The sequence below is a fragment of the Marmota monax genome, unplaced genomic scaffold (assembly GCF_021218885.2).
Source record: "Marmota monax isolate L192 unplaced genomic scaffold, Marmota_monax_Labrador192_F-V1.1 WCK01_AAM20220418_F8-fsc01338, whole genome shotgun sequence".
Classification (NCBI taxonomy): Eukaryota; Metazoa; Chordata; class Mammalia; order Rodentia; family Sciuridae; genus Marmota; species Marmota monax.
The window spans coordinates 40,648-67,576 of record NW_026692884.1 but is presented as its reverse complement, the minus strand read 5'-3'; the positions used below and the strand labels follow the sequence as shown (position 1 = coordinate 67,576).

Sequence of the window (26,929 nt, the reverse complement as noted above, 5' to 3'; positions counted from 1 at the left end):
ATCAATAGTTTAGGGACAGACAGCAAAATTGCCACCAGTAAAGGGAATTGGGCAAGAAGGTAATCATATAAAAAAAAAATCTAGGAGTGCTTGGGGAATCTATAGGCAGTCACACCAAGAGGAAGGAAGGAGTTAAAAAATATACATCTCTCCATTGGCTAAAACATCACTGATGGAGTTAATGTTGAAACACCCCAAAGTGGTGAACTGTGGCAATGTATGAAGTAAATACATGGAACTTCTTACCTGAAGCCATCCAAAATGAAGGGGGAGGAAAAATTGGTGAAACATCTCTCCTCTCCTCTCCTCTCCTCTCCTCTGTTCTCCCCCTTTGTCCTCCCCTCTCCCTCTCTTCCATGAGGCTCTGTTTTCCAGCAATGTGATAAGAGCAGTTGACTTGGACACAGGCTGCAGATTGGTTCATCAAAATCATCACATAATTCCCTGAGTTATGATCATTACATAAGCTGCTTCTTGGGCGTTTTTCATTGAGAGAAGATGTACCTCTGTAGACAAAAGACCTTCATGGACAAGGTTTCCAGTTCATCTCCTGTTTCTGTTCTCTTGCTTAGCTCTCTGTGGCCACTGCATCAGAACATAATTTCAGAGAGGGAGAAATGTTCAATCACACCAGAGTGACCCAGTTCATCCTCAGGGGCTTCTCAGACATCCCAGAATGGAGATTAGTGGTCATCTTATTTTTCTCCTTGGTCTATGCCTTTGCCCTCCTGGGGAATATCTCCATCATCATAGCTGTGGTTAGAGACAGCCGCCTCCACTCGCCCATGTACTTCTTTCTGAAGAATCTGTGTTTTGTGGATCTAAGCTACACCTCAGTCACCATCCCCAAGGCCCTGGAAACCACCCTTCAGGGAACTGGGGTCATTTCATACTTTGAGTGTGTCACTCAGTTTTACATGTTTTTTACACTTGCTACGACAGAGTGCTTTCTGCTCACGGCCATGGCTTATGACTGGTGCATGGCCATCTACAGGCCCTTGCTCTATGGGGCCATCATGAGCCAGAGGCTTTGCTGTGCCTTGGTGGTCCTGGCCTGGGTGGGTGGGGCCCTCTATGCAGCCTTCCTGGCCCTCAACACCTTCTCCCTTCCCTTCTGTGGGCCTAATATTGTTGAGCACTTCTTCTGCGACATTCCTCCTCTCATGAGACTCTCCTGTGCCGACTTCCACTCCAGCGAGGAGATGGTCTTTGCTGTGGGCAGCTGTGTCATCATGAGCTCCTTTGCCCTCAAGGTCCTCTCCTACATCTGCATCATCTCCACCCTCCTGCGGATGCCCTCCGTGGATGGTCGGTGGAAGGCCTTCTCCACCTGCTCCTCCCACCTGACCACGGTCCTTCTGTTTTATACCAGTGCAAGCTTCACCTATTTGAGGTCTGCGTCTCAGTACTCCCCCACCCAGGGTCGCCTGGCATCCATTTTCTACTCCATCCTCACCCCTTCCTTGAATCCTGTCATCTACTGTCTGAGGAACCGAGACATGAAGGTCGCGCTACACAGACTGTACTGTCAGAGAAAGTTCTGAGTGCTAGTGACCGCACAGTGTGGGCTCTTGTCCAGGGGGTCTGATGACCAGGGGATGCAGACAAACCTTACCCCATTCCTCCCCCTGCATCCTGCTGATCCTTCACCCTGCAGACCCCTCCCCACACCACCACCTGCTGCTTGGCTTCTCTCTCCAGATGATCTTTTGCTTCAGTGGTTTTATATACTTTTCCAACACAGAAAAACAAATTGTGATTTCTTCAGGTTTTACCCTAAAAATGACTTCTTTTTTTAACATTTATATTTTAGTTGGACACAGTAGCTTTATTTATTTATTTTTATGTGGTGCTGAGGATCAAACTCAGGACCTCGCATGTGCTAGGTTAGAGTGCTCTATCTCTGAGCCACTACCCCAGCCCCACCCTAAAAATCATTTCTAAAAAATTCTTCTTTCATCCAGTGTATCTGTAAGAATTCATGTTCTTTTTTTTTTCCTCCTATGTGTTTTTTCTTATATGGTACTCTCAAATATTTATCATCATTCTCATGTAATGGCCCCTAATCTTGAATTTTGATCTCTCTCTTGACACCGTGTCTTTGAATGTAACATAAGAAACACATTTTTAACCTTTCTAAAATCTACTTATTCCTTTCCCTCTCTTTCAAACTGCCTTACTATTCCTAATTCAGTTATTTAGAATAATACTCTGCTTAGATCTTGAAGCCAAAGAGTAGAACCCATTCTCATTTCATTTTTGAGGTTTTTGAAAATGGAAAGCCATATTGAAATGGAAGTGGAAATGGAAAGCTATCCGTATGCTCTATCACTGAGCTACATTCCCAGACCCAATAATCTGATTTTAGACATTGTTTAGCTTTTGACAGCTCCTTCTTTGCAATAGCATCAAGTTAAATAAAATAAAAAGTTTTCTTGTGATCTATGTGATAGAGTGCAGTGAACATGCAGAATTGACAATCACATTATTTGGGGTATGAAATGATTGACAAGTTTTTTAAAAGTCAAATAAATATAAAGCAGGTTTTTGTTTCCCACACAGATAGTTATTGTGTGAATATTATGAGTTACTTTATTCTATAAGTTTTCTCAATGCACAAAAAATGATAAAGTGCTCATTGAAAGTGGGCCTAAGTTAGTTAAAATGTATGTTAGGAATTCAAGGACAAAACACTGACAAAATAAAACCATATAAAATGATAAAAAAAAAATAAAGAAAGAAAAGAAAACAAAGCAGCAGGAAGTGGTGGCACATGCCTGTAATATTCTGACTCGGGAGGCTGAGGAATGAGGATCACAAGTTCAAAGCCAGCCTCAGCAAAAGCGAGGTGCTAAGCAACTCAGTGAGACCCTGTCTCTAAATAAAATACAAAATAGGGCTGGGGATCTGGCTGAGTGTTTGAGTGCCCCTGAGTTCATTTCCTGGTACCAAACAAAAATAAAAACAAAACCAGAAAGATGAGAGAAACTAAAAAAATAATAACAAATATGAAAGAATTATGAATATTGTAGATGTTGAATTAATTCTTTCAATAATTACTAGAAATGTAAATGTCCAAAACAAGACAGAGTTGATTACAAAAATCAACTATATGCTACTGATAAGAACTTCACTTAAAATATAAAGATATTGTTAGATGTAAAGAAATGGAGAAAGAACCACCATGCTGAAACTAACCAAAAGAAATGGGGTAGCTGTGTTGACTTCAGATAAGGATTTTTGGAACAATGAAAGTAATCAAGAATAAAGAGGAAATTAGATAATATTAAACAATTCATTTCCCAAAGAAGATGCAAAATTCCTTAATATGTATACACGAGACACAAGGACATCAAAAACTACTAAAATTCCAGGAGAAATAGACACATTCACATTTTTTTTATTTTTATTTTTTTTATGTGGTGCTGAGTATTGAACCCAGTTCCTCACATGTACAAGGCGGCAAGTGCACTCTACTGCTGAGCTATAACCCCAGCCCCACATCCACAATTTTGTTAGGAGACTTCAACCACAGTTATTGTCTGGTCTGAGTAATGAATAATCAATTGATGAATAGCTCGGTCTAGAGGGATCATCCCTCAACCGTGTAAAGGGTGCACAGGAGGAATCCACTGACAACATGGTACTGAACACTGGGAAAACGGAAAGAGGTTTCTCCAGAAGCAGGGATAGCACAACTCTCCTTCTTTAATATAGTACTTAACATTTCAGCCAGAGCACTGGGCAAGAGAAAGAAAGACACAAACAGGAAAGGCTGAAGTGCCATTCTTCCTGCTTCCAGATGATGTGAGTCCATAGTCAACCCTGAGAGGCCACGAAAAGACTGGTAAACCCCGCAGAGCAGGAAGTCAAGATCAGCACATAAAACCCAGTAGCTTTGCTGTACACTGAAAGTGGACCTTTTGGAAAAAGATTTTGGGGAAATAATCCTGTTGGGAAAACATATAACGGCAGCAGCACTCCAGAGAAAAACCCCAACATGGCGCCTAACTACACTCTTTCTCCTCTTTTTTCTTTCACTGGCGTGAAACGTTCCCACTGGTGCCAATGTTCAAATCCTGCAGGTGGGAAACCTTAGCCCCAATAAGAATTAACTTCTTGGGCTCCGGAACTGACATATGGAAGAGCTTACCAATAAATGGGTGACCCGTTATCTACCTCAGCTCTGCTACCTCTCCTTAGATCTATATAAACACACAGCCTTTTGTAATAAAGCGGAACCTCTCCGGTGATTTGTGTCATGTGGTGTCTCCCATTCGTAGTGCGGTGCGGCGTCTTACAGTGGTGCTGAAAACCCAGGAGACGGTATGCTCGACAAACCGAGCCCTGTCTCCACCACCGCCGTCACCAACGACACATTTCGCTCTTGTCTGTCTTTTTGGGCACTGGCTCCCTGCACTCACCACTGATCGGGTTTAGGCAAGTTCCCCTTCCCCAGATCGCCAACTCCCTTCAGGCTAGCAGCAGGAGACGTGACCGTGATCATCTGGCATGCTCCTGACACCCAGTAGGGAGGAGGGAATGCACCCCACTAAGACCTTCACTGGTTGCAGTGGACCCTCTGGCGACCCACTTCCCTTTGGGGCATGAGGCTTCTGGGTTTACATGAGAGGCTCCTTGGTCTCTTCCTCCTCCCTGGAAGCTGCGTCCTGCCAGAGCTGCATCCTGCGGGAGTTGCTTCCCACCAGAGCCGTGCGCCGCCGGAGCTGTGTTCAGCCTGGAGCTGCGTTCTGCTGGAGCTCTGTCCCTTCCTTCCTTGACTCTCTCTTGTTCCGGTGGAAAATTTTTCCTGACGTCAGGTTGCCCGCGGCCTCGACCCTACAGGGTCACACAGACTGCACTTTGTCGGTGACGACCGAGCTGTGCCCTCTGTGCCTACTCGCAGTGGACTGGTCACTTTGGGGACACCCACATAATCCTCCATCTGCTCTACACTTCCAGGAAGCCCCTACAGCCCAGGTTAATTCTTTTTCTCCCTTTGCTGCCCCTTCCTCCACTCTTTAACTATGGGTGCCTCCTCGTCTATACCCGAAACCTCACCACTCAAGTGTCTCCTTAAGAATTTGGCTACTCTCTCTCTTTCTCCGGATCTCAAGCCCAAAATTCTCATCAGATTCTGTACCTAAGATTGGCCCGCATATCCGTTAGATAATGACAATCATTGGCCTCCAGAAGGCTCGTTAGATCCAAATCTTCTTCGGGATCTTCTTAACTACTGCCTGCACCTAAAAAAAAATGGAGAGAGGTCCCATACGTTGAAGGTTTTAGCCTTCTTTCCCAACACCCTGCCCTCAGCACTTCCTGCTCTCCCTCTCAGGTCCTCCTTGCTTGTAAACCCCTCCCTTCCCCTACTTCTTCCCGTGACTCAGCAGATTCTTCCTCGTTTGACCCAGCAGATGAACCTCCACCTTATCCCCCAGCCCCATCGGCCCCTCCTCTCCCGCTACACCCTCTGCTTCTTCCTCCTGATTCCACTGATCCTCAGCCTTCTGTTTCATCCCCCTCCCCCCCCGCTCTTTTCCTCCAGTCCCACCTCCTTCTCCGCTGAGACATCCCCTTCCCCTCCCTCTCCTTCCTGTCCGCCGCCGCCTGCCTCTTTCAGTCCCCCTGTCACCAGGTCTAAGGGACCCCCTCCTACTCCCATGACGATTGCACCCCTTCGTGAAGTAGCTGGTCCTGAGGGTGTTATTAGAGTACATGTGCCTTTCTCCATGTCGGACACTACTCAGTTAGAGAGGAAGTTAGGCTCATTCACCACTGATCCCACCACTTACATTCAGGAGTTCCAATGGGTCCTGCAGGCATACAGCCTTACCCATCACGACATCTACCTAATCCTGGCCAATACACTTCTCCCTGAGGAAAGGCAACAGGTCTGGGAACTAGCCCAAGCCCATGCTGATGAAAATCATAGGACCAATCCCAACCACCCCACAGGCCCTCATGCTGTCCCAGAGTAGGATCCCCTATGGGATTACAATACCCCTGGAGGCTTACGGTCTCCTGACCTTTTTGCATCCTGCCTCTTGGCGGGCCTAAAAAAGGCCACCCACAAGGCCATTAATTTTCAAAAGGTGCAGGAGGTCATTCAAAAGAAGGAAGAAACACCTTCAGAATTCCTGGATAGACTAACCAAGGCCCTCTAACAGCACACAAACCTCGACCCAGAAAGCCCTGATGGCGGTCATGTCTTAATGACATATTTCCTGGCCCAAAGCTACCCCAACATTAAAGCCAAGCTTAAGAAGCTTGAACAGGGCCCTGCTACTCCTCAGACCGAAATCCTCGTGGTCGCTTTCAAGGTGTTCCATAGTAGAGAGGATGAAAGCGAACGTCATAGGCAGAGAGCTGAAAACGCCAAATTCCAAATGTTGGCCAAGGTCATTCAGAGAAAGTCATCACCACGCCGTCCCAATAACACACCCCCTGGAGCTTGCTTCAAATGTGGTAAGGAGGGACAACGGGCCAGGGGTTGTCCTTCGCCGAGGATACCCTCCACCCCCTGCCCAAAATGCCACCAAAGGGGACACTGGGGGGGGGTAGACTGCCCAACAACCCGGAGGGGAAGTTGGTCAGCCACCCCACAACCCCAGCCTCTCCTGGGCTTGGAAGAGGAGGATTGAAAGAGCCCTGGGCCTTCCCTCCTGACTATTACCATCAAGAAGCAAGAGCCTAGGGTCACATTTCTAGTGGATGGACGCTTCATTACCTTCCTCTTAGACACTGGTGCCACATTTTCAGTCTTGAGGGAGTATTGGGGTCCTACCACACCCTCAAAAACTCCTATTGTTGGGATAGGAGGTAAACAGATTTTCCCTCGAAAAACACTCCCCTTATCATGTTATATGCAGAGATCCCTTTTGTCCTTCACACACTCCTTTCTCGTTATGAGCCATTTCCCCATTCCCCTTCTTGGAAGGGACATACTCTCATTTTTGAAGGTCACCATTCACATATCACCACCGACTTCCCCCACCTCTCATTTGCTCATGATGATCCTAGGGACAGATATATCTCCATCATGCACTCTCCCATGACTATCTAAACCAGTTAATCCTGAGGTTTGGGACACAATTACACCCTCTATGGCTAAATGCAGTCCTATTCATATTGTCTTATGGGACCCTTCAAGATATATTAGCCAACCACAATATCCACTCACAACCACAGCCCTCCTCGGATTAGAACCCGTCATCCAGGATTTATTACGGAAGGGGTATCTTAGGCCTACACACTCTCCTTTCAACACCCCCATTCTGGCAGTTAAGAAACCTAATGGGTACTACAGGCTGGTTCAAGACCTTCGCCTCATCAACTCCTCTGTGGTCCCCATCCACCCACTAGTGCCCAACCCCTACACCCTCCTCTCTCAGATCCCTGCTACTATCACCCACTTCTCGGTCCTAGATTTAAAAGATGCCTTCTTTTCTGTTTCTTTTTTTCTACTCCCTTGTCCTCAGAATCTCAGGATATCTTTGCTTTTACGTGGACTGACCCTCACACCTGCCATTCTCGTCAGCTTACCTGGACTGTCCTCCTGCAGGGATTCAGGGACAGTCCCCATCTCTTTGCCCAGGTTCTTGCCCAGGACCTCACATCCTTTCACCCCACCTGTCCTGACTCTACTCTCCTTCTATATGTCAATGACCTTCTTCTATATAGTCCCTCTTGGGAACACTCTCAATCCCACACCGCCCAGCTTCTAAATTTCCTAGCGGATAAGGGATATAGGGTGTCTCCCCACAAGGCCCAGGTTTCCGAGTCTTCTGTCACCTATCTTGGTTTTCGCCTTGCACCGTGAAAAAAGGAAATAACACTGGATAGGAGGCAACTCCTCTCTAGTCTTCTGGTGCCTCATACAAAAGCCAAAATACTATCATTCCTAGGACTAGAAGGTTATTTTAGGGCCTGGATCCCAAATTACTCTCTTCTAGCCAAACTCCTGTATGACCTAGCAAAGGGACCCCCTAGTGAATCTCTTGCCTCCTCCCCCCGCTACCACTTTCGCAGACTTCAGCAACTCCTCTTAAAGGCACCCGCCCTTCATCTTCCCGATCTTTCAAGACCGTTCCATCTATATGTCCATGAAAAAGGGGGGCAAACACTTGGAATCTTGGGTCAAAATTATGGGCCTACATTTTCACCTGTGGCATATTTGTCCAAACAATTAGACCCTACCATCCGTGGGTGGGCCCCTTGCTTAAGAGCTCTGGCTGCTGGACAAATTTTACACAAAGAAGCCTCTAAGATGACTTTCGGGGCCCCTTTAACTATCCACTCCCCACATCATTTGAAGGATCTTTTAGCTTATAAGGGCCTTCAAACCCTTCCTCCATCCAGAGTCCTGTCACTCCTCACTTCCTTTCTGGAAAACCCTAATATTACGTTCCTCCCCTGCTCTGCGCTGAACCCTGCCTCACTGCTCCCAATGACCCCCACATCTGACACACCAGCTCATAATTGCTTGGAAACCTTAGATGATTTCCTCCCTGTCATTCTTCCATTTCTGAGGGACCACTCACCAAGCCTGACCTTATCTGGTTCATTGACGGCAGTTCCTTTAGGCAGAATGGCACTCATTATTCTGGATATGCAGTAGTTTCAGCCACTGAGATTATAGAGGCCAAAGCTCTGCCAGCAGGCTGAACTTGTAGCAGCCACTCATGCCTGCCTCCTAGCATGGGGCAAATCCCTCACCCTTTATACTGACTCAAAATATGTCTTCCATATTCTTTTATCCCATGCTGCAATGTGGAAGGAGTGAGGCCTACTTACCACTAAAGGTAATGCGATCACTAACTCGACTCTTATAACCAATTTGATAGAGGCCTCCCACTTACCCACCCAGTTGGGAGTTGTCCATTGTAGGTCCCATCAGAAGGACGGCTCTCTTATCACTGAGGGCAATGCCAAAGCTGACCAGGAGGCATGAATGGCTGCTATCACTTCCAATTATGACCCCCCTGGGGGACATATAATGGCCACGTTAGACTGTCCATCTGAAGCCCCTACTTCTTCCAGTAAGAACAAGGATCTTTTTGAGTTCCTCCATACTCTATTTCATTCCAATTCTCAGTCTTTGACCCTCTTTTTACAGAGCTTCTTCTCCCTCACCCCCTCTGACAAAGCCATGCTACAGAATATAGCCTCTAATTGTCAGATCTGTCAGCGGACCAATCCTCATACTTCTTTAAGGCCTAAACCATTTCCCTCCCACCAAGCCCTGGGACACTTTCCTGCTGCTGACTGGCAGGTAGACTTCGCCAACATGCCTGCAGTATGGTGCACTAAATACCTCCTTGTCTTTGTGGACACTTTCTCTGGTTGGGTTGAGGCATTTCCCACTTCCAATAAAAAGGCTTCCACTGTAGCTTCAATCTTACTGACAGACATCATCCCCAGGTTTGGTATGCCCACTTCCCTACAATCAGACAATGGCCCTGAGTTTATTTCTAGGATCACACAAAAGGTCTCTCAAGCCTTCTCCTTCAAGTGGCATTTCCACTGTCCATATCACCCCCAGGCTTCAGGGAAAGTGGAAAGGGTAAATCAGACTCAGAAGGAAGTCCTTATCAAATTAACAATGGAATTAGACTGGGTCAAACTCCTTCCCTTGGCTTTGCTTTGGATCACAGCTCTCCCTAAGAAACCATCTTTACTGTCTCCCTTTGAGATAATATATGGAAGACCTCTTATACCCCCTGGATTGGTCATTTCACAAGGACCTCTCACACGAGATTTGTCTTTACCTCTCTTGTTTCATCTCCGCTCGGAACTCTGGAAATATCAAGACTGGCTTCTTCCGGACCCAGACTCCTCTCCAAACACTCCTCCCTTAACACCTGGGAGTTTAGCCTATTATAACACCCCAGAGGAGAAAGGGCCTCTTGCCCCAAAATGGGAAGGCCGTTATCCTGTCATTCTCTGTACCCCCACCACCGCCAAACTTTCCTTACCAGGCAACCGTCTCACCCCCTGGATTCACATTTCTAGGTTGAAGCCATATTGCCAGGAGGCCCCATCTGCTGACGACAAGACTACCCCAGAGGAGCCTCAAGAGTCACCTCCTAGACCTCCCCTTTACTCCTGCTCTCCACATCCTAACTATCCTCTAAAGCTTCGCCTGTCTCGCGTAATCGCCCATACTCCACCATGACTCCCACTCTTCTAAGTGGTATTTTCACAGTCATCACCCTTCTCCTGGGGACATCATCGTCCTCCTCTTATACTTGGAGATTCTAAGTCAGAGAGACATATGTCCAAGGCAGCACTCGTTACACTCGCCTAGTTTCTTCGGTTGATTGCACCCCTACAAGATGTTATGCATCTATCTTCCTTCCCTTCTCCTCCCAGAATTCTGAACTTTTAAAAACAGCCACTAGGCCTTACCTTTGCTTCTTATATGATCAGACAGAGGATTACTGCAAATGGTGACCCGAAACCTATGGGGGGTGCCCCAACTTGTCATGCAACGTTCATAACCCACTTGCATGCATCGGGGATTCCTGCATTGGAAATTTCAGATTTATCTTGGGGGGCTACCAATTGGCTATCACGGACCCTAACCATCCATGCTGGACCTCTAGGGTAAATGCTTCGTTCTACTGTGACATATCCTCTCCCACCCCCTGTGGCTCCATCTCCATCTCCCGAGAGCTTCAACCCTCCCAGCCCTCAGTAGCTATAATCTCTACTGGCATAAAGCATTCCGAACAGCAGTTGTTAGACTCCATACAGGATCCATATGAGCCTAATGTCAGGAGTCCACCACAGTATTCATGGCTACGACTATTTACGGAAACTGTAACCTTCTTAAATCTAACCCTCCCCGACATTACACCAACTGATTGCTACTTATGCGCCTCTCTGACTCAACCTTTGCTTGCTGCGGTTCCCTTGAACTTCTCGGCTTCTGACCTCTCAAATTTCTCCACTCCATCAGCCCGCCATTCTCTCTGAACCCTTTCACCTGACGCTCCATTATGGGAGCCCGAGGAGTCTAACCATACTGTGATTCCCCGGCGTTGCCTCCTGGGCTTGGGTATCTCCCAGTCAAAGTTTTGCCACTCTAACATCACCTTTAACTTCACCCTCTATGCACCACCTGGCTCATTCTTCTGGTGTAATGGTTCTCTCATCACTATCTTATTCACCAACACCTCTACCCCATGTATACTGGTGACGCTTGTCCCACAATTGACTCTCTATACCCCAGCTGAAGTGCAGGCCCTCTTGTCTCCCCCAGTGGGGAATAAGCGGGCTGCTTTCCTTCCAATACTGGTGGGCCTCTCACTGGCTGCATCTGCGGCGGGAGCAGGAATTTCTGGTGGAGCTCTAGGACACTCCTTATGGGCTGTACAGGACTTAAGTTCTAAACTTGAATAAGCGCTCACTTCTACGGCAGAATCTCTAGCATCTTTACAAAGGCAGGTCACATCCTTGGCTCAAGTTACTCTTCAAAATTGACGAGCTATAGACTTACTCACAGCCAAAAAAGGTGGAACCTGTCTCTTCTTGAGGGAAGAATGCTGTTACTACAACAATGAATCAGGCCTGTGGAAACTAATGTAGTCAAGCTCACCAACTTGGCTACCTCTTTGAAAAATCCACCAAACCAAAACCCATTTGCCACCTTCTTTTTAGCCCACTTCCAATCGTGGCTGTTGCCTCTTTTAGGGCCCATATGTCTCCTTTTCCTGATGTGTCTGTTCCTGCCCTGTTTGCTTCGCTTCCTACAGGGCCAATTATGGAAGATCTCTAACCAAACTTTCAACCAGCTTCTGCTTAGGTACTACCAGCTTCTGATGACCAATGAACCCCCAGCATCTTCAAGAGAACAGCTCACTCATTGCTGAAGCTCACTACCAGGCACGATGGAATGCAATGGACATCAGACAGTGGGAGACAACGAGCCCAGAGAACCTCTTAATCTGCCATCCTGGATTCTTGAGCCTTTATGTCCTTTTAAGCCTCCTCATGGCCCTTGGCCTCTTCTCTGTCAGTCCCCCGACATGGAACTTCTGCCAAAAAATGACATTTGCTTTAATTTTTATCTTCATCCTGTTTTTGTTTGCTCTGATCTTCTTCAGGTGCTGGTGACGCCATGTCAAGGCAACACTTCCAGTATTTCCTAGAGTCTCTGCTACAGGATCAGTGGCTGATACCAACTATCTCCTCCATCCAGGACTGGTTCGATGCCATCAATGACTTGTGGTTTCAGGGAACTTTCATAGACTTCACCCTTACGGAAGTAGCTGTCTATAGCCACTGGGTTTTATTTCTGGTTGCCATGATATCCCCAGATCTGCCCCCCCCGAACATTCCTCCACTTCCCCTTCTAGGCCCTACGCCACCCCCACACAGCCAGAAGCAGCCAGATCTGACCAACGATGCCCCAATTCCTAAGAAAACAAAAAAGGGAGGAATGTTGGGAAAACATATAATGGCAGCAGCACCCCAGAGAAAAACCCCAACATGGTGCCTAACGACACTCTTTCTCCTCTTTTTTTCTTTCACTGGCGAGAAACGTTCCCGCCGGCACCAATGTTCAAATCCTGCAGGTGGGAAACCTTAGCCCCAATGAGAATTAACTTCTTGGGCTCCGGAACTGACATATGGAAGAGCTTGCCAATAAATGGGCGACCTGTTATCTACTTCAGCCCTGCTACCTCTCCTTAAATCTATATAAACACACAGCCTTTTGTAATAAAGCAGAACCTCTCCGGTGATTTGTGTTGTGTGGTGTCTCCCATTCGTAGTGTGGTGTGGCGTCTTACAAATCCCATTCATAATAACCACAAAAATAGGTAGAAATCAACTTCACCATGTTATGGGCCAGGCTATATGAGCAATCACCAAACAGACTCCATATTGCCCTGAGACTCCACTTCATGTAAGAATGCTTCTCCCATGGGAACACTCCGCCTCCGTACCCATCAACATTTGCTTAGCATAGCATGTTTGGCCACACAAAATCGCAATTCTTATACAATGTTTGTTAAGAAAAGAGAAGGCCACTGACTCCCAAGTGGTCAAACAGCAAGCATGGGACAGCACCAGGACTGGAGGCCAAGGCTCCTGCCCCTCTCAGTATTCTTCCTCCTGTCCCCTCTCTTCATACCTAACAAAGGTTTCCCAACACCAACTGCAACCAGGCTCTGTGCTGGGCAATGGGGACACAATATTGACTGGACAAGATTCTGTCCTCCAGGACTCACAGAACCATCTAGTCCTGCTCATTAAAAGGCCACCCAGAGAGAAAACAGAAGAGTGGTTCTCAGGTTAGGGCTGGCAATTTCCTGTAAAACTGCTCAGAGAAATGTTTTGGTCTGGTGGAGCTGCTGGTGGCCTGACTTGGTCATGGTGGTGGTTCACAGCTGTAAGCATGTGAGGAAATAACACAACTGTGCACTAAGTGAGTGAGGTCACCAGATCTAAACTACACATTTCAACTTTTTTTTTTTCCCCAGAGCATCTGTGAAGGAAATGTTGAATGTTGTCAGAATCAAAATGGAGTCACTTGTGTCAAACCTAACCAAAAATAAATAAATCAGCAAAGCCAAAGGAAGGACTCTTACACATGATTTACATGATTGCCTGATAGTTACCATCACAAAACACTCTTCCAGAGTCACTAGCTGAACAGGGGCTGCCACAACCTTATACAAAAAGTACCAGTGCAAGGACATCTGCCCAGAAACTGTTCAACCTTGGACTAACACCACGCTTATTGTTAACCACTGTGGCCAAGGATTATTTGCTTCAAAATATCTGACATAATTCTCATTAAAACTTCCCCTTGCCTCAATTTCTTTGTGTGTAGACAGACAGACAGACACTGGGGATGGAATCCAAGGGCACTCCACCACTGAGCTGTTGTTGGCCCTTTTTATTTTTCTTATATTGAGGCAGGGTCTTGCTAAGTTGCTCAGGATGGTGTCAAATTTGTAATCCTCCTGCCTCAGCCTCCCACGTAGCTGGATTATAGGGGTGTACCATTCTGCCCTGCTCAACCTCTTCAAGTACACCCACAGTTCACTATGACATGCATATTCCCATTGCAAACATCTGTCATCCCCCAAATAAATGTCAGTATTCTTTGGAGTATGTAATTTTAAAAATTATTTAGGTTGACACACCTAATCGCAATTGCTTTAAAGACTTAATGTCAGAGATTTTCCTCCTCTTCTTTTTTTGACAGCTATATATATATATATATATATATATATATATATATATATATTCTAATTAGTTATACATGACAGTAGAATGCATCTTGACACATCATACATGAATTGAGTACAACTTCTCATTCTTCTGGTTGTACATGATGTAGATTTACACAGGTCACGTAATCATGTATGTACATAGGGTAATAATGTCCAATCCATTCTACTATCATTCCTATCCCCATTCCCCCACCCCTTCCTTCACTTCCCTCTGTCTAGTCCAAATTACCTCTATTCTTCCCAACCCTTTCCCACTCCTTTATGAATTAGCATCCATATATCAGAGAAAACATTCAGCCTTTGATTTTTTGGGATTGGCTTATTTCACTTAGCATAATATTCTTTAGTTCCATCCATTTCCCAGCAAATGCCATAATTTAATCCTTCCTGAAGGCTGAGTAGTATTCCATTGTGTATATATTACCATTTATTTATTCATTCATCTGTTGAAGGGCATCTAGTTGGTTCCATAGTTTAGCTATTGTGAATTGAGCTGCTATAAACATCGACGTGGCTGTGTTACTGTAGTATGCTGATTTTAAATCCTTTGGGTATAAACCTAATAGTGGGATGACTGGGTCAAATGGTAGTACATTCCAAGTTTTCTAAAGAATCTCCATACTGCTTTCCAGAGTGGTTACATCAATTTTCAGTCCCACCAGCCATGTACAAATGTACCTTTCCCCCACATCCTCGCCAACATTTATTGCTGCCTGCATTCTTGATGATTGCTATTCTGACAGGAGATGAAACCTTAGAGTAGTTTTGATTTGCATTTCTCTAATTGCTAGAAATGTTGAACATTTTTCATATATTTGTTGATTAATTGTATTTTTTTCTGTTTGTTCAGTTCCTTTGCCTATTTATTAATTGGGTTATTTGGTTATTTAATGTTAAGGGTTTTTTTTTAATTCTTTGTATATCCTCAAGATTAGTGCTGTATCTGAGATGCATGTGGTAAGGAATTTTTTCCATTCTGTAGACTCTCTCTTCAAGTTATGGATTATTTACTTGGCTATGGAGAAGCTTTTTAGTTTAATTCCATCCCATTTATTCATTTTTTTATTTTACTTCTTGTGCTTTAGTAGTCTTGTTAAGGAAGACAGTTCCTAAGCCAACATGGTAGAGATTTGGGCCTACTTTTTCTTCTGTTAGGTGCAGGGTCTCTGTTCTAGTTCCTAAGTTTTGATTCACTTTGACTTGATTTTTGTACATGGTAAGAGATAGAAGTTTAATTTCATTTTGCTACATATGGATTTCCAGTTTTCCCAACACCATTTGTTGAATAAGCTATCTTTTCTCCAGTGAATGTTTTTGGTGCCTTTGTCTAGTACAAGATAACTGTATTTATATGGGTTTGTCTCTGTGTCTTCTATTCTGTACCATTGGTCTACGTATCTGTTTCAGTGCTAATACCATGCTGTTTTTGTTACTATGGCTCTAACATATACACATACAGTAATAATTTTCCTATATTTCCTATCCCCACATCCCTCCCCTCCCCTCCAATCACTTCCCTCTACCTAATCTAAAATAATGCTATTCTTCCCTAGTGCCCCCTGCCTTATTGTGAATTAGTATCCACATATTAGAGAAAACATTTGGCTTTTAGTTTTGTGGGGTTGGCTTACTTCACTCAGCATGATATTCTCCAACTCCAAACATTTACTGGCAAATGCCATAATTTCACTCTTCTTTAAAACTGAGTAATAGTCCATTGAGTATATATACCACATTTTCTTTATCTATTCATCTATTGAGGGACACTGAGGTTGGTTCGATAGTCTAGCTATTGTGAATTGAGCTGCCATAAACATTGATGTGTCTGCTTCACTATGGTATGCTGATTTTAAGTCCTTTGGGTATAAACCAAGAAGCTGGGTAAAATGGTGGTTCCATTCCCAGTTTTCTGAGGAATCTCCATACTGCTTTCCAGAGTGGTTGCACCAATTTGCAGTCCCACCAGCAATGCATGAGTGTACTTTGTTCACCACATCCTCGCAAACATTTATTGATGCCTGTATTTTCTGACAGGAGTGAGATGAAATCTTAGAGTAGTTTTGATTGTAGTTCTCATTGTAGAGGTCTTTCACTTCTTTTGTTGGATTGATTCCCAAATATTTTTGAGGCTATTGTGAATAGGGTAGTTTTCCTAATTTCTCTTTCAGTGGATCTATCACTGATGTATAGGAATGCATTTGATTTTGGAGTGTTAATTTTATATCCTGCTACTTTGCTGAATTTATTAGTTCTAGAATGTTTCTGGTGGAATTTTTTGGATCTGCTAAATATAGAATCATGTCATTGGCAAATATTGATTGTTTGAGTTCTTCTGTTTCTATTCATATCCCTTTAGTTTCTTTCTTCTAATTGCTCTGGCTAGCATTTCAAAGATGATGTTGAATAAAAGTGGTGTAAGAGGGCATTCTTATCATGCTTCAGTTCTTAGAGGGAGTTTTCAGTTTTTCTACATTTAGAATGATGCTGGCCTTGGGTTTAGCATAGACAGCTTTTACAATGTTGAAGTATGTTTCTACTATCCCTAGTTTTTCTAGTGTTTTGAACAGGAAAAGGTGCTGTATTTTGTCAAATACTTTCTCTGCATCTATTAAGATTATTATATAATTCTTGTCTTTAAATCTACTGGTATGATGAGTTATACTTATTGTTTTCTGTATGTTAAACCAACCTTGCATTCCTGTGATGAACCCCATTTGATCATGGTGCATTATCTTTTTAATGTTTTTTATTGAGAATTTTATTGAGAATTTTTGCATCTATATTCATCAGGGATATTAATCTGAAGTTTTCTTTCCATAATGTGTCTTTGTTTGGTTTTGGTATCAAAGTGATATTAGCTTCATAGGATGAGTTTGGAAGTTCTCTTCTTTTCTATTTCATGGTATAATTTGAGAAGTATTGGTGTTAATTCTTCTTTGAAGGTCTTGTAGAACTCAACTGAGAATCCATCTGATCCTGGGCTTTTCTTAGTTGATAGGCTTTTGACAGCATCTTCTATTTCATTACTTGAAATTGATCTGTTCAAATTGTGTATGTCCTCCTGGTTCAGTTTGGGTAGGTTAAATGACTCCAGAAATTTGCTGATGTCTTGAGTATTTTATTAAAGCATAAACTTTCAAAATAGTTTTTAATTATCTTCTGTATTTCAGTAGTGTCCATTGTGATGTTTCCTTTTTCATTACAAATTTTAGTAGAGTTTTCTCTCTTTCTATTCATTAATGTGGCTAAGGGTTTATCAATGTTATTTATTTTTTCAAAGAGCCAACTTTTTGTTTTGTCAATTTTTAAAATTTTTTCTTTTGTTTCAATTTCATCTCTGATTTTAATTATTTCCTGTTTTATATTGCTTTTAGTGTGGATTTGTTCTTCTTTTTCTAGGGCTTTAAGATGTAATGTTAGGTCTTTTATTCATTGACTTTCTGTTGTTGTAAAGAATGAGCTCAATGCAATCAATTTTCCTCTAAGCACTGCCTTCATGGTATCCCAGAGATTTTGATATGCTATATCACTATTCTCATTTACCTCTAAGTATTTTTTATTTCATCCCTGATTTCTTCTGTTTTCCATTTGTCATTCAATGGCATATTATTTAGATGTTAGAATGACTTCTACTTTTTATCTATCATTGATTTCTTTTTTCTTTTTTCCTTACAGGGATTTTTATTAAGAGCCAGTCGTGCATACTAAAATTACATATTTTCACCATTTTGACTTAGAAAAATAAACTTTTGGTCAAAACAAACACTGAATTAGGTGAAGCCATCATCATGTGTCTCCACACTCAAAGCCAAACTGAATTTCAATTTGAAGCAAGATTTGTGACCAGTGGCAGAAATGGTACCCCAAACTAGTTAGGAAATTAACCCAGGTTCCAAACAATCAGAGTGACATCAGAGGCATATCCATAAGAGCCCACAACTTACTACCTGACTAAACCTGGTTCCCAGTGAGAATTCTCTTGAAAACCAGCTGAACTGAAAACCAGTAAATGCATCACTATCATCTCCATCCATGTCACATTGGAACTTCTTGTGAAGCAAGCTCCTGCTAACTAGGAACATTTGATGATGATTGTTTCTTGCATTTCAAGCAGACCATTTCTAAGTCAGGAGATCAGGAAGGAATTTAGATTTTCAAAGTTAATAGCTGCCAGTGCAGAGGGTGCCAGCAGGTGGACAGCTTTTCTGGGCATCTGTCTCCCTGTTCTTATGGCTGCAGGAAGGCCACCCACTAGCCAGCATTTCCCTCCCTGAATGAAAGAGGTTCCAAAGAAAACCTGAACAGCTGCCAACTTTAAAATGAGGTATTGTGAAAATTCCATAATTGTACTACCACTTTGGCTGCCCAAATTTAAAAAAAAAAATCCCACCATTGATCTGAAAATAACATTTACAGACACTGCCCACTTGGTAGATCTCGATCACAGGGGAAGTGCTTCTTACCACCCATCTTCTCCTGGAGAAGCAGTGTCTGATACCCAGAAGTGCTCACAAGCCCAGGACTGGTGGCTACTTGTGACAGCAGGATGAAGTGGAGGGATCCACAGCTACCTTTGCCATCACAAGCAGGAAAGCCAGCATGTGACGCCAGGGTTGCATTTTGGGCTGTTTCCATAAATTTCATCCATTTCTCCCCTTAAAAGCAGAATAGATTTCTAGGAAGAAGCCCAGTTTTCCAGAAGTCTGTAGGGGAACGGGGGAAGAGAAGGAAAACTCCCATAGTTCCAAGGTAACATGTTCATTTTGGGAGCTTTACCAATACATTCAGCCCAGGGGCTGTAGGGTGGCCAAGTCTTCATCATGTGGGGAAAGCATGAGGGCCACCACTTCAGGGGTGAGGTGGATCTAAGGGGCAGGAAAGAGGCATCTGGGAGGTGGCTCAAGGCCTCTGACTTCTCCTGTTTCACCTGCCATCCCCACGGCTGCTCTGATGGCTGTCACCCTGCTTTCTCAGCAGAGACTGCCCTGCCACCTGGATGGGAGTTTATCTTCTCCTCCTGGCAGTGACATGGCCTCCCTCCCTCAGCCACATCAGCCTCCCAGCCAAGGCCACAGGATGACGCCAGGCCTTGGAAAGAACAAGGAAGGGCACAGAGATGGATTCAGAGCAGATGGGGTGCTGTTGGGGGTGTTAGTGGAGGGACTCATGACTCCATGTATGGTCTACAAAGCCACAGGACAATCATAGCACGGTAAGGTTTTTTTGGAGGGGGACACCAAAAATAAACATCAAGAAAGATGGCATTCCTTCACAGAGAGCACCCTGGTCCAGGAGGCCCAGAGAAGGGACCTTCCAGCCCCATCCTGGTCAGACCCTTCCCTTGAGCAGGTATCACCCTGGATACTGAGGAGCAAGCTCTTGGCCCAGAAGGGCCCCCAGGATTATCCTCCTGTAACCTTGACCAGGGGCCACCCTCTGTCTCAGGCTTTGAAGTTTTGAGTGGTGAAATAAGAGTGGGGAGGGTGTGGAGAGCGGCCTCGCATCTGTCTAGGGCCTTTGTCAGAGCCACTGACCAGCAGCGAGCATGCCCTGTTTTCCTACTTCATCCGTCTCTACTGTGTGTGAGCACTCAAGGCTGCAGCTGCAGAATCACAGTCATTACCAACATGGCCACTGAACACGTCTTGGCTTTGGTGGCTTTTCATCCCTGTGCCCTGTGGCCTTTCCAGCAACATGAGTCTGCTCCTGGGGCCCGAGAGCATGAGCATGAGCACAGCTGTGGGAGGCTTTCCCGGGGCTGCCACAGGGAGGGCAGCAGTGCTTCTCTCCTGTCCTCCATGAGGCCACTGGAAGCCATGCTCCTGCTGGGCACTGGCCCCATCAGCCTACTGCCATCTTGACACCGGAATTTTGTGGTGGATACTTGGGTCTTGATTTACATGTCAGTCTGACAGCATTCCTTGTCTGTCACAGGTTGTCCTGGGGACACAGGGATCATTGTCATGACCATAACTGCGGTGTGCCACCAGAGGGCAGTGTGGCACCAGCTCTACTGGCCTTCATCCTGAGGGCCTGTCTCTGCAAAGGCACAGTCACCATGGAATTGAAGGACAAAACACACGCGCACATACCATGCACACACACCTCCTTACATACCACACAACCCAACATACACATGTCTCTCTCACACACACACACTCAACACACAGTATGGCAACTCAAATCCCAAGAAACACACCATCCTGTCCAAACTGTGCTGTACAAACAACAACACGGCATGCACAGCACCCAACTATCCAAACACAAACACAGCACACACATGACATGCACACTTCACACACACACACACACACACTTCACCCACACCACATGCATACACATTTCACACTCACACTTTCTTTGAATGCTATTGAAGTGTTTTTGTGGCTCATTATATGGACAGTATATGGAAAGTTCTGTGCACATGCGTGGTATGAACTGAGGCTGCAGATCATGGTTCCTATGCCATGTGGGGTGGCCATGGGGGGCCTTGGGTCCTGGAGGAGGGCCTCCCGCTCCCCTGGGGCTCATCCTCCTTGGCCCTGTTGACCCCCCTGCCCCACCCCAGCTGCCTATGTGGATATACTGAGGGATCAGGGTCCAGCCCTCATGCTGCCCATCAGCCCAGGACACATCTGGCTGCCCGCAGGACAGCAGCCACACCACACAACTCAGGGTCCCCATACCCTAGAGCTGTGGGCTCCCTCCACCCCTCACCCACCTGGCCTTTCCTTCTGCTTACCCAGATACCAGAGGCTTCCCACCCAAGGACTTTGCCCCAAGTCCTTCACATTTCTCCAGTGGAATGGACTCCAGATGCTGCCTCCTGGAATGCAGAACTGGGGAGGGGGATTAACCGTGGGGTAGGCCTCCAGGGTGGGATTCAGAGACCCTTCTCTCTGGACTCTCTCTCCAGCCCTGACTGTGCCCTAGTGACCTTCCCAGGAGAGCTGTAGTCTGGGCAGGAGGGGGCTTCATACCCTTAGGGGGATTTCCTGTGGGGGCATGGCATAAGGAGAAAAGGGAAGAAAGTTAGGGAGTCCAGGAGGGGACTGAGGAGACCCTGGAAGCTGGGACACCACAGGACCAGGATGCTCATGGCCATCAGCTGTGCAGGGAACATTGACACATCTCAGTTGGGGCCCAGGTTCAGCAGGCTGTGGACCCTTGGGAGTCTCAGCAGGGGAGCAGGCATGGGGGAAGAGATTTTCTATTCTTGGGGCCCAACAATCTGGAGTCTCTTCTAACTGTATTGGGGCGTTCACCAGCATCAGAAATAAGAGAAGATAATGTAAGAAGGAAAAATGGATTTAATCACAGTTTGGCCAAAATGGAGGAAGAAGCTGATCTGCCTCTGCTGTCCCACAGAAGCACTGCCATCTACAGGAACGAAGCTGGGAAATGCAGATGTGTAGATCCAGGGGACCCTGCTAGGCATTGTGGTGAGATCCATCCAGCCCTGAATTCCTTCCTGGGCCAGGACTTCCATCCTGGGCATGGGACAGTTGCCTGAAGGGAGCTGGAACACTGGCAGAGAATGGCAGGGATTGAGAAAAAAGCAATTTGGAGCTTCTTTGAAATTTTCTGATTTTAATTGGGCCCCATCACAGCGCCCACTATCCTGTCCATCCTGCAGTCCTGAGGGATGAGGGGTTTTGTGTTATCTGTCCTTTTATTGCAGGATTGGTGCTGAGATCCCCTCAAGGCCACCCTGAGCTGAGGGAAAAGAGCCAACCTGCAAAGATGTCCCCCGGCTCCACCTAGTGGAGGACTTGGGAACCTTGCTCCAAAGCCTGGGCAAGGCCAACCTTGGGTAGGGTTGGCACCTGGCCATCTTCATTCTGACAATGCCTCCATCTCTGAATAACTTTTTCTGAAGATATTACTGACTGTCCACCAAGTGGTCTAGGCCCATGTCACCATGATGCACTTGTCCTTTCCTTTGGTCTGATCTGGTCTCTCATCAGAGGGTAAGTGATAGACTGTTAAGAGTCAGTGTCAAAAGATCATTTTTAGGCAAATTTGAGCAACAAAACAGGCTTAGAAGGAGTGGTTCCTAGATTAAGTTTTACCTACAGTCCTGAAGCACCTGGGGTCCTCCAGGTGCAGCATAAGGTGGACTTTCAGTAGGGGAGGGGCCCTGGTCAGCATCTGTCTTCCTGCCCAGCCCCATACTCCAGGTTCCATGGATATAGTCACTGTCCTATCCAACTTCCCAGGACCCCCCTTCACCTCATGGGGCTTCACTTCTCTACAGGGCTGTGTAGGTGTCCTCCATGAAGGTCAATGGGGACATCTGTGAGGATATGAGGATCATAGCAGGTGCTCAGACCTACCTCACACCTCATTCTGCATCCTCCCAACCCTGTGTGCATGGAGATCTTTGCTATCTGAACCCCCTACACTCCCCTCATTCACCCTTGGGGTACAGGCACCTGAGTACAGTCCCAAAAACCAGACCCTTTCTCCAGGGGTACAGCTCATAGCTCCTCCATCTCCTCTAGCTCTTCCTCCACCTTCAAAAGTATTGATCCTGCAGTTCTAGCAGGGAGTCCATCTGTGATCAGGGGCAGGCTCCCAGAGGCCCTAGCTGTGGGGTCAATGAAGCATCAGCAGAATGACCAGGTGACCCTGGCTGCTAATTCACACTCAGGGTCTTTCAGAAAACATGCTATCTGCAATTAAATTACTTTTTTAAATTGAGTACAAAACAGCACACATCACTGTGGAAACCTTGGGGAAATGAGGAGCCTCTCTCCCCCTGCAAAAGGAGGCTCAGTCCCACGCCTTGAGCTGGGTGCTGGGGCAGAGGCCAGTCCTGCAGCTCAAGAGAGGGCCCTGCTTGTTCTGGAGGGTGATGGTGCCAGCTCTGTGGCTGTGCCCTTCTTGAGGGTGGCCTGCAGGCCTGGCCAGGGCACTGCTGAGGGATGTAGCCTTGCACAAGAATGCTCCAGGGCTACTGGAAGAGAGCTGCAGAGAGTGGCAGGCAGCAGTGCAGGGATCTAGAGGCAAGGGCAAGCGGCCAGGGCAGAGGCCTGTGTGGGAAAGGCTGCTATATACCATCTAGTAGACAAGTAGACCTTCCCCCAAAGACCCAGCTAATGAATGTACACATCATCTTCCACAGACACATACCTATGGACCAAGGTCAAAACTTCAGAACCAGAACTGTGCAGGGGGTGGGTGCCTTGTCCTGAGTCCATCTGACAGCTGGGTCTGTTCCTACTCCCTGTGGCCTTCTGTGCAGTTGCAGCATGTTCCTGCCCACTCTGTCCAGCTTCTCAGCTCCTTCACCTTCACTCTTCATCACACGGAGTTTCCTCCCTTGGTCTGAAAAAGAATTTCCTTATCACACTGCACTGCCCATTTCATGGGCTCATCCTGCCTTACGATAAACACTTCCTCCTGCCCCTTTCAAGTGTTTTACAATTTCTAGAAGTGGACAAGTGAGCCAGAGTTCCTTCTGATTGTTCCAACTGCATTATTGAGCCCAAGGCATGTGAGCTTGAGGCTGGGTTGTGTGCTGGTCCAGTTATGAACTTACTTTCCATTACTTCCTACTGGCTTCTTGGCCTGTAGTTTATTTGGAAATATCCATTTCAACTCATCCTCAGTGACACTTGATTTTAAGAATTGTCTTTGCTGATCAGAGGGTGGCTTTGCTTTTATTTATGTTTCTGAGTGCCAGAAAGGTGGATGCATTTGCCCAACCTCTGAGCTTTCAGTGAATTCTTTTTCTCCTGAAAGTTCCTGTTGGTTGCTCCGAATGAAGGTATATATGGTTTTCTTAAACTCTAACTTCAGGTTCAGAGGAGCCCTGCAGAGCCCAAGCCAAGCTGTCATCTTTGGTTTGGGTTCTTCTAGAGGGAAGCAGTGGTGGAGGCTCCAGGAGAAGAGTCATTTGGAGGGAACAGAGGGCCAGGAGAAGCCTGGGGAGGGAGAGCAGCCCTGGAAGCTGGATGGAAGCAGGGGAGACAGCACGGGGGTATTAGCCTTCACAGTTGGGCTCTAGGACAGAGCTGGCCCTGTGGCCCCAAACCCTGCCAGCTCTGCTGCATCCTCCCTCAATGCCATGTGCATGGGAACATGTGTGTAGAAGTCATGCTCGGCCATGGCAGGGCTCACGCTTGGACATTTCAGCCCACCCTATGCTGCTAGGACCAGACTCTGGGCCTCCTGTTCCCTGCTGTTCTCACGGCTTACGACCTGGTGATCTCTCCACCAAGTCTTGCGATCACCCATGCTCAGGATTCACCTGAGTCCTGTTCACTTGCAAACATGGTGCTTCTCTACTCCAGGTCCCTTCCCGGCCATGCAGAGTACGGGTCCCATGAGGCATCTACAAAAGGAAAATCGGCAATCACCACCTGTTGCAGGCTGGTTTGCTGTTTTGTTCATTGTCTCAATTTAATGATGAGATGGAGAAAAGGTTAATAATGCAGGAATGTTTATGTCTGTAGCTATTCCACTATGAATAGCTACAAAAGATATGAACAAGAGATATGAACAATAGCTACAAAAGTGTGTGGAACTACACTTCCAGTACTCAACACTAGCATCCATTCAACCAAGAACACACCTTTGCCCTACACAAAGTAATGCAATGCACATGAATGTTCTGCTGGTTTCGTTTTTGTCTTATGTATAAATGAAATTATCAACCAACATTCTTGTCAGAACTACACTCAACTATAGGCCAGTGAACACCACAAGCAAATTCTCTCTTGAATCAGACAGCAGTGAAAGCAATTGCTATGAGATTGATCTCGTCTATGGTGGTTCTGAGGCAACCATCAACTGGCTACAGATACAAAAGACCAGCCACAACTGAAACATTTAGTGAAAAGCCCTTGATCTATGGAATTTACAATCAAGAGAGGTTTATTTTAAGATGACTTGTGAAGTGTGTGTCACATCCTCTGTACCAGTGAAGTTAATAATGAGTCCAAAAGTGCTCTTCAGAAAGCCTGCTGATCGACATCCAATGGAACCACAGGTAGGGTGCAGGGAGGGGCCCACTGGTGACCTCTGAAGTCCCAGGAGGGCTACAGGGCATGGCGCACCACTGGGTGAGGCCAAGGACAAAGCAGGGCCCAGGCCCACCCCACTCAGATACTTTCCCCACTCACCTGCTTGGCCTGGAGCTCTTCTTCCTCTCCTCAGTGCTGCTCCTCCCACTGGGTATAGAGCAGAACATGGCGAGTATGTCCCCAAAATGCTGAAACTCAAGATGGGGAAGAAGAACCCATTGTCAATCCCCAGGAAGAAACAGACAGGACAGCCAGATGTCTCCAGGAATCATCGCAAGCTGGGGACATGAAGGTCACCTACACATTTAGAGCAGCCAGGCTCCACACAATAGACAGCCAAGAAATTCAAAATCCCAGTATCTCAAGAGCCCAAAAGAAACCACATAAAAAGCTGTAAAAAAACAAGAAAAAAAGTAAATACTCAAAAGAGTCCAGAAGACTGAGTAGGCAGACGAGGAAACTAACAGTGACTGTCATCAAAGTGAAAGAATACGTTAAAGAACAGGACATGGGATGAGGACAAGACTTCCTTTCCAGACTTTCCTGAGGGAACTTCTGGAAAGGGAACAGGGCTGCGACAATGGTGAGGGGGTGGGGGCCACCACGAGATACTGACAAGCCTTGGAAATTGGCCCCCGCATCCACGGGTCCCGTACACCTTCCGCTCATGCAAGGGAGCACAGCCCCATGGGCCAAAAGGCCAGAAAATGGGGTGTCAGGCTGGATGGATCCGGGTACTGGGTGCCCTTGGAGTTGACATACCCTCACAGTGGTCTGGAGGTCCTAGGTTTTCTGCAAAAGACTCCCTGCAGGGCCACACCAAAGGCCAAGGGAGGTGTTTGCCAGGAGGAACACCACAGGGACCCTCCAGCCCTCAGGCCAAAGAGGGTGTCCCAGGAGGAACTCTCCACTTTCCGGGTGGCCTCTTAAACAGGGACCCTTCAGCCCTCAGGCCAAAGAGGGTGTCCCAGGCTGGGAGGGAAAGGCCCCACCCACACAGTTCACTCCCCAGGCACCAGGTGGCATTAGGGCTCAAAGGAGACTGGGCCCTGGCAGGCGAGGGGCGCTCCCCCACAGGGCCAAGTGCATACTGAGCACTGGCGAGGGAGGGGCGCCACCCACGGTCCCCAGAGGAGACCCACTGGGCACTGCTGGGCGAGGGGCGCTCACCCATAGGGCCCACAGGGGTCTGAGCCAGGGGCGCTCAGCCTCAGGACACAGGGGACACTGGGGACCATCGGGCGAGGGGCGCTCACCCGCGGGCCCCAGAGCTCACTGGTCCCTGGCGCGCCTGGGGGGCTCGCCCCAGAGGCCCGGGCACACCAAGGGCCCTCAGGCGAGGAGCTCTCACCCACAGGCCCCTGAGGACAAGGAAGCCTGCTGGGCGACCCCAAGCCCCCGCAAGACAGGCGGCTCACCCAAAGGACCCCGAAGACACTGGGCACTGATGGGGAAGGGGCGCTCACCCACAGGCCACAGTGCAGAAGGAATGCTAAGGACCCAGGGGCCCTCCCCTAGCAGGACCCTGGGGAAAGGGAACAGGGCTGTGACACTGGTGTGGGGGTGGGGGGCCGCCAAGCAGGAACCTGCAGCACCCAGGGCGCACTGAGCATTGCAGGGCGAGGGGCGCTCAACAGCAGGGCCCAGAGA

At 46.7% G+C, this 26,929-nt stretch overlaps 1 protein-coding gene and 1 long non-coding RNA gene across 2 annotated transcripts; one reads left to right on the top strand and one right to left on the bottom strand.

The window, feature by feature from the left end:
- Window positions 1-617: 617 nt before the first annotated feature.
- Window positions 618-1,544, top strand: LOC124096644 (olfactory receptor 5AR1-like). The gene has a single exon (XM_046450569.1). The coding sequence runs from the start codon at window positions 618-620 to the stop codon at window positions 1,542-1,544; it is 927 nt and encodes a 308-aa protein (XP_046306525.1).
- A 19,997-nt stretch (window positions 1,545-21,541) lies between these two features.
- On the bottom strand, window positions 21,542-26,408 carry LOC124096643 (uncharacterized). The gene is made up of 4 exons (XR_006852927.2): window positions 25,379-26,408; window positions 24,505-24,588; window positions 23,385-23,579; window positions 21,542-21,776 (listed from the first exon to the last, which is right to left on the bottom strand). It is a non-coding gene; the product is annotated as an uncharacterized LOC124096643 (long non-coding RNA).
- Window positions 26,409-26,929: the final 521 nt, after the last annotated feature.

Bases quoted from the DNA above. Each gene is read 5' to 3' on its own strand.
- LOC124096644 (XM_046450569.1), top strand. From the start codon at position 618: ATGTTCAATCACACCAGAGTGACCCAGTTCATCCTCAGGGGCTTCTCA.